Source organism: Pantherophis guttatus, chromosome 5 (genome assembly GCF_059756535.1).
Source record: "Pantherophis guttatus breed Tessera chromosome 5, ASM5975653v1, whole genome shotgun sequence".
Classification (NCBI taxonomy): domain Eukaryota; kingdom Metazoa; phylum Chordata; class Lepidosauria; order Squamata; family Colubridae; genus Pantherophis; species Pantherophis guttatus.
The window spans coordinates 107085540-107093862 of record NC_142067.1 but is presented as its reverse complement, the minus strand read 5'-3'; the positions used below and the strand labels follow the sequence as shown (position 1 = coordinate 107093862).

At 40.9% G+C, this 8323-nt stretch overlaps 1 protein-coding gene across 3 annotated transcripts in view; it reads right to left on the bottom strand.

The window, feature by feature from the left end:
- Positions 1-624: 624 nt before the first annotated feature.
- UGGT2 (UDP-glucose glycoprotein glucosyltransferase 2) overlaps positions 625-8323 on the bottom strand; it is a 68874-nt gene continuing 61175 nt past the window's right edge. For all 3 annotated transcript variants that reach the window (XR_015734562.1, XM_087895446.1, XM_087895447.1), the window contains 6 exons: positions 6732-6914; positions 5288-5448; positions 4922-5036; positions 3059-3175; positions 1447-1591; positions 625-813 (listed from right to left, as the gene is read on the bottom strand). Coding sequence is in view for 2 of the 3 variants with exons in the window: in XM_087895446.1 (XP_087751572.1) it covers positions 791-813; positions 1447-1591; positions 3059-3175; positions 4922-5036; positions 5288-5448; positions 6732-6914 (744 nt within the window). In the remaining variant the exon portion in view is untranslated. The remainder of the gene's footprint in view (positions 814-1446; positions 1592-3058; positions 3176-4921; positions 5037-5287; positions 5449-6731; positions 6915-8323) is intronic.

Sequence of the window (8323 nt, the reverse complement as noted above, 5' to 3'; positions counted from 1 at the left end):
TTTTAAAAGCAAAGAGATCAGAACTGATTTTTAGGGTTCAAACTCCTCAATGATATGACAAAGTTACATCCCTCCGAGTTCAAGGAGCAGAGTATTTGCTCAATAAAGCCTCAGAGTTTTTATTATCAATGAGTTAAGATATTTTTAAAATGCTCTTTGCAAGTTGATTGCTATTTTAGAATGACTATGCAGAGCTAATGGTTACTTCTGATGTCACCACCATTATCCATACCTGTCCCCAATCATCCTTTCTAACTTAAATAATGGGAGGTAATATAGAATCTATGGCACAAGTTTGTTCAGTTTGCTTTCCTCTTTTCTGTTACTTTTTGCAGATGGAAAAATTTGACCACAGTGAATATATGTGAATATTTTTTCCATAATGGGAAATCTGGAACAGGATGCAGGAGTCTCCTGGAGAGAGGGAGGGGGCTCACTGAAACAGAATTTTCAGAAAGTGATGAGGAAGGCTGAATAAGAAGATTAATAAATAATTTCAAGTTTTGTGTTAAGTGTGAAATATTGTTACAGAAGCCCTTACAGGAAACATTTTGAAATTTAAATATAATACTGCATTAAGGATTCCATTTATTTTCTATATAGAAAGGCACCCAGATACCATCATTTCCAAATACGTTTTATTTACTGGGCATCTTTTACAGTCTGTTAGTTCCATGCCATGTGCAAGTCATTTTTTTTAAAAAAATTGCACAAATACACAATGTATATCAATTACATTAATTAAAAGCAGTCTTTGTTTTCTGTCTGTGGTTGGCATTGACAAATATTCCTAAAGTTCATCATGCTTGGACTCTGTAAAAGAATTTAATATTATTAATTCTGAATGCACATCACTACAAAGCAAGACAATATTAAAACTGACTGGTATTCTCTTTGTTAAAGTCATTCTCTCACCATTTCTTTTTTCTATCATCCCACCACTACAATGTAATGAGATAGGAAACTACCGGGTTTCCCCAAAAATAAGATCCTGTCTTACGTTTTTTTGAACCTCGAAATAAACGCTTGGCCTTATTTTCGGGGAGGTCTTATTTTGGGGCGTGTGGAGCAAGATGGGGCTCCTCTTGCCGTCTTACCTGATTTCCAACTCTGTGTTTAAATATTTTCGGGGAGCACTTATTTTCGGGGGAGGCTTATTTCAGTGCATGCGCTCAAAAGCCTGATTGGGCTTATTATCAGGGGATGTTTTACTTTCGGGAAAACGGGATTTTTACGGAAGGTGAAAAAATATAAATTAAGATTGCTGAACTGCACTTAGGATGTACCCACCCTCCGAATCCAACCAACTGCATAGGATTAGGGAGACAACATTAGAGAAGATACCCATGCAATGTTATCTCTTCAAGGAAGATAAACAAAACCAAACAATCCTCTTCTCTTCCCAGGGCAATTTCATGAGCTACAGAAGTTTCTCCTTTGTCTCACCTTTTGGATGTAATTGGGTCCCGTCTTTCTTCTCGTTTCTGATGCGATTTATTAACTTCTGTATTTCAGAGTCATAATCTGTCCATTCAGGAACAATCCTGATAGCAGCTTCTAGTTTAGGTTCCTTCGTTTTGGGATTGTTGCACTGAAATATATATATTTTAGGAAAAAGGCTTACCATGATTTAAAGTCCGAAACAAAGCCCTATTGCTACAAAAGAAAAATCACCATGAAAAGAACTACATGTATTAAAATGAAAATGGGGGGAGTTGTAAATGAGTTACATTATCAAAAATGTCAAATGCTATGGACTATGTGAGATAATTAGTCCAGAATGTAAAAAATCCTAAGGTAAATCAAGAATGTTTCCATTTCTGCTGGCTCCAAATGACAGCTGAGAAAGGGAAACAAACCAAATTCGTTTTCCAAGTCTCTGCTATCTCCCTGTTCTCCAACACAGGACTTAGACCCTGAGGGCTCCTCACCTTCTCAATGTAAACTTCTAAAGCAGGGGTCCCCAACTCCCGGTTCGTGGACCAGCAATTGGGCCGTGACACCAGAAACCAGGCTGCGCAAACAAGCGAAACCCCATCCACAGGATGCAGGCTGCATGCGAAATCACACCCCCTCTGGTCCACAGAAAAACCTCTCCACGGAACCTGTCCCTGGTGCCCAAAAGGCAGGGGGCCGCTGTTCTAAAGTATGCATCATTTTTGTTGCCCGCAGTACTATTGCACAATGGAATTATGCTGACATACTGGCAATCATTATGCAAATGATTCTGGGGGAAAATCAGATATTAATATTTTATAGAGAATAACTTGTCATGCTTTCCAATTGCTACTCTATTAAGCTGCAGAAACATCTGGAAAGCATTCCTTTTATAAACAGAACTATCTGTCACCTGCTCTCTGGAACCCACGGCTATCTATCTATTTGGATTGGCTCCTCTGAACTGCGCGCTCGTCTGAACTGCAACCCGGAAGAGGAGCTGCTCAGGGTGCATGCGCGTGCCCGAAGATTAAATTCTGGTTTCTGGCACGTGCATGTGCACCAGCGAGCTAGTCTTCTGGGTTTCTGGCACACATGCGTGCACGACAATCAGCTGGCTGGCATTCATACTCTTCCAGTTTCCAGCACTGCCACACGCACGAAGGCCAGCTGATCGTGTGCGCAGGCACGCCAGAAACCCGGAAAAGGAACGGATGACGCCACGCGTGCCAGGCAACATGACTACGTGTGCCACTCCAGGCACGCGTGCCATAGGTTCGCCATTATGGGGCTAATCCATGTGATCAGGTTTTTCTTCTCTTTTCCTCCAAGCTATGGGATATAAAGTACAACAGAAATATGGAACAGTAGTTCAAGATGCTCTGAGAGATAAATCCTGTTAATGCTGCAAATTCAGGCAGGACCCACAATGTACCACGATTTCATGGTTTCCATGATTCAGCTGTTAACTTTTACATCTAACAAAAATGGAGACAGAATTTTGACTCCCAAATATCTATGTTATGGCTAGTTAGGATTCCAAGGGACTGGGAAAAAAATGCTGCTATGAAACTGCTTATAGCAGCTCTTCCTAACTTCACTCCATTTTAGACCCACTCACCAGATCAATGGTTTTAGCCTTTTGTTTTGATTCATTGCTGCACCAAGTTTCACACCATAGCCATTCTTGAGGGAGAGATTTAATAGGCACCTGATGAATCATGTTATTTGGAAGATCCTAAAAAGGTAAGATTTAGAATTGTTATTTGGAAAACAATATGCTGTCCATTGTACCTAATGTATTTTCTGTGCTGGTTGAATTACAATTGCCATCAAGCTCAGACAATGCAGGTATATTGGAGAACAAAATTTGTAATCCAACCTTCTAAGAGCACCTTGGCTGTTGCTTGGGAAAAGGGGGTAAAGTATCACACATAACCTTACCTTAGTTTTCTTTGTTACTTTTTACTTTACTTTTGAATGTATACCGTACTCAAAACTACAATACAAAATTCACTCAGCAATACCAAAATAAAATTTAAATTTAAAAAATCCAACAATAATAAAAATCAATGCAATAATAAAAGCTAGGCAAGATATATCAAGTACTGGAAGATTGGTCTAAGGATAACCACAGTAATCAAGTAATGGAGTTGAAGAAAACTCCTTCATTGGCAGCAGCTAAACCAAATCTAGTATGATGCAAGTATGCGGCTAAAGATGAATTCTAACAGGCTTGAGGTTATCATGGTAGACATGAATTCTGAGCCACGCTTCACTGGCAACTTTAGCATGGACAGTAATCTCCCAAAAAAGAGGTTAGAATAGTTAAGGGCCAGGCTAAAGATCACCTCAACTGGGGCAGACAGTACATTAACAGTATCCCTACATTTTCTTAAGACACCCAAACATAGCAACATGAGGCTTCACCCATTTCTCAAGCAGTGTCATGCCCCTATTGGATTCTGAATCTGGAGGGGAAGAGGAACAGCTGACAGAGAGCAAGAGTGTGGCTCCATTGGCTGTGGACGAAACTGGGGAAAGGCAAAATCAGGCTGGGCAGAGCAGGGGAGAGGTAGAACAAGGGAGAGGGGGTTCAGATGAAGACCAAGGCCCATCCCCTCCTCATCCTAGGCAGTGCAGGGAGGAACGGAGAAGAGAGCAATGTGGGTTGCGTGGTTTACGAGGGAGGAAAGGGCCCTGATTCCCTTTACAAGGCACACCTGCTGATGGAGTTTAAAGGACAGGCAATGGGAGGGGCGGTTGTCGGGAACAAATGCCGAGTTCATCTTGTGTTTATCTGAGTTCCTGGCATTCTTCCAACTGGTTTGATTTACTGCCGTGCTACTTTTTTTTTTTTTTTTTTAATTTGATTTATATGCCGCCCTTCTCCGGAGACTCAGGGCGGCTTACAATGCGTTAAGCAATAGCCTTCATTCTTTTGTATATTTTATACAAAGTCAGCTTATTGCCCCCACAAACTGGGTCCTCATTTCACCTACCTTAGAAAGGATGGAAGGCTGAGTCAACCTTGAGCCTTGGAGAGATTCGAACCAGCAGAAATTGCAGGCAGCTGTGTTAATAACAGGGTGCACTAAACCCCTGTACTATCAAGGCTCTTCACTTCTGGAACTCCTTATCTTGCTGCCCTGCCGGATTAATTGCCTTATCTTGCCTTGATGGATTTATAGTTGAAAGTTTTCTGCTTACAACATTTGGGACTGAAATATTGTGAGCCAAAGACTATTACAGGTTGGTGGAAGAGCTCTCTCCAGGCCAGAGAGTTGAAAGGGACATTGGGGGCACAGTTGGTGATAATAAAGGGACTCATATCAGTTCTCTGGCTATCTTGCCTTTGTGTCATGCCCCGGGTCATCGCAAGCAGGGCTCTATAAATATGCCAGTTCAGCACTTTTTAGCCACAATGAAATCCTGGGTTAAGAGAAGTTTTTCTTGGTAGCATATATTATGGACTACAGCATACCTGATCTAGGTTGGATAAACTGTTTGGATCCTGACTAAGTGCTTGATATTGACCTCGGAGTCTGTCCCCTGCAGCAATCTTCCGGAATATCTTCAGGTCCACAACATATAACGCACTAACCAAAAAAAAAAAAAAATTACAACAGTGCATTAGGACTTGTTTCTTGCCCTTGAAAAAATGGATTATTATCAAAATGTTGCTATTATCATTGGTTGAAATACATAAAAAGGACAGGATGTTTCTATGGTTTGCCATGTCCTTTAGAGAATCCCATACAGTGAAATTTTCAATGCATAACTTTTGACAGAAAAGCTATTAATTGGTACATGGAGAGAGAAGAAGAACAGATTTGCATGTTTTTCCTACCTGATGTGATACTTCTTCTTCCCAAGGTGTGAAGCCCAATATCCTGACTTCCAGAAACGGTAGCCATCCATTTCTCTACGACTGTCACAGAAAGGAGTGTAACCATAAGGTGCACCTCTTAAATTTAGATCCCGGAGTTCTTTCAGATCGCTTCTTACAATCTAAATATTGGAAGAAAATAAAGAGGGGGCTATAAATTCCTGGTTATACAGTTATTGATTACAACTGTATTTATTTATTTTCCACATTTCTAAACCAGACATCTTATTCATTAAGATAAATTTTTCCATGCTCTACCATATATCTGAAAATAGGTTCAGTTGGGTCATTGGTTTATGTTACTTACTACATATTAATTAATGAATTAGCATCAAAGTGTGTGTCAGTATGCTGCATACTCTTTCGAGTGGCTGAGAAGAGAGAAACAGTACAGAATAGTGTGAGCATGCTTCTGCTAATGCAGATTTCGTTATGCTTGGGATCTACTGGCCAAAATGCACCAAACATGGATTGGTATTGCCCTTACCATTAACAGGAAATGCTAGATGTGGTACAACATATCTTTGCTGTAAGACAAGGCAGTCCACATATTGTCTGTTTACTAAAAAGTTTGTGAGAACATTTTGACCAAAATGCTGCCATAGAGTGGAGGACTAAACCACTAAGCCATTTGGTGGCAGTCATGCCAGCATGGGAGATTGCAATTTGGGCAAAAGAAAAACATGGAAAAAGAGCATGAATTAATCACTGAAGTGAAAGGGGAAAAAATGGAGATACGGTGCCTCCATGAAACCAAGAGAAAGAAGAAAGGGACCTGAGTGAAGGTGGACTGATTTGGACTGGGTGAAGTTCAGCCAATTTTGCTCCTTCATTTTTTACTTCCCAGTCTAACTTGGAGACTGGAGAGAGAAAGCATTCAAACTTCCCCAACAGATGGAATCAAACGGCACAAGATATGAAATGGCACAGAGTATGGTGGTACCTAGTACTCGACTGCTTCAAAACTCAACAAATCTGGTACTTGACACATTTTGACTTGATAATTTGTCCCAGTATTTGTCGTTTGTTTGGTACTCGATGCACTACGATAAGAAGGGGACGGCTTCAGAAAACAGACAGAAAGTCAGCCATGCCGGGAAGGGCGCTGCAAAAGGAAGTGGGGGGACAGCCTCAGAGGGTGGACAGGAAGTCAGCCTTGCTGGGAAGATTTCTGACATAGGAAAAGGGGCAGACAGGAAGTCCTTCCCAGCTAAAACAAAGGGTCATGTGATAACTCTCATGGTTTATTTGTTTGGCACTCATTGCTTTTAGTACTCATCGTGCCTTCTGGAACCAATTAAGGACAAGTACCGAGATACCACTGTATCTAGAGTTAAGCATGGACAAAGGAAACCAAGGTCAATTAAAGCTGTCATAAATACTATATTTTAACATGTTTTGTTACCTGATCAGCATCAACGAATATTATTTTCTCCACAGCCAATGGGAAGAGAACATCCAAGAAGAGGATTTTATAACCCCAGATGATTCTTTGTTTTTCTATCTCTTGATGAAGCCAGTGAGGCCATTTATATTGCACAAGCTCATAATCAAAGCCATATTCTTTAGCCATATGAGGTATAAGCGCCTACAAAACAGACATGGAGAGAAGGCAAGCTCTATTTTCATTGTTCCTGGCACAACGAATTGGTCGAAGTCACATGAAAAATGCATATACAGATTCTCACTTATATTATTTTCCATGCCTGGATATTAATTTAATGTGGTCAGTAATGAGTGAACTCTCTGCAAAAAAGACAGTACTGCATGATCAAGATTTTTTCAGAGGAAATGTTTTCTTTATCTGCTGGAATCGTTTTATTTTTCCTGGGAACAGAGCTCCAGTCTTCGCAGGTTTTAATCTTAATGTTTGCAACTTCTCTGTCCCTCAGATCATCCATATGATTACAATCTATAATTAAACTGGCAATCATTAATGAGAACATTTCCTCTGTGCAATGCAGAGGAAATGTTCTCATTAATGAGAACATGCAGAGGGCCTTTCATGTTATCCACATACATGTCACAACAGCAGTTATTCAAGGAGCAGATTGGCAGCTGCATTTTGCCTTCTGGCAAAGGCAATAATTGTTGTGGTCCGACAGCAGCCTGCAGAGCTGGCAGTGGAGTCGGACAGTGAGGAGGCTGGGGAGGACAATGGGCCAGTCCTGGAGTCAGGGGAAGGCCCGGACAAGGGCTCTGCATTGGAGACAGAGATGGGGCCAGGGCCATCTGGGACTGATGCGTGGACTCCAGAGCCTCCAGAGGCGGACAGCAGAGAGGCAGAGGAACAGGAGGAGCCTGTTTCTAGTGCACGCATGCGAAGAGCTGCCAGAAGGCAAGAGCAGCTGAAGCAAAAAGGACAACTCGGGAGTAAGGCCAGAAGATGATTGGCCACTCCCATAAGGTTAAAAGAGCAGTAACGAGCTGTTGGGTTCTTTGTAAAAGCAACGTTGATTCCAGTGCTTCTTGTCAATGTCTCTTGTACTTTGTGGGGGTTTTGCCAAGAAAAGCCTTTGGCAGGTTGCCAAAGACATCAAAGATTGGTGATAAGGCCAACGGATTGATTATGAAGAATTTGTTTTGGACTAAGCTGAGAATGAATTAATTTTCAGCTGTTTTAATAAAATAAGTTTGTTCAGGACTGAATTGTGTTTGGTAATCATTACTTGGGCCTCGGTCACAACAACAATAAGGCAATTAGGCCATAAACTCAAATATGTTTAAACGTACACAACGTCTTTAACAACAATTCAGTATACATTTAACTAGTAAGCATTTTTTTTAAAAAAATGAAAGCTTGATTAAAATTTGACAGGGATAAGTAAAGGCATATTGGGAATAAGAATTATGTGAGGCACTTAAGACAGGACCAACCTCCTGAGGTAACAGCAGTCATCAAACATGACAGAGACTGGGGAAAAGAACATCAGTGAAGACAGAATGATGTCCAACATCTGAAAAGCTACTGAACAGACTATAGATATGATGGGTCAG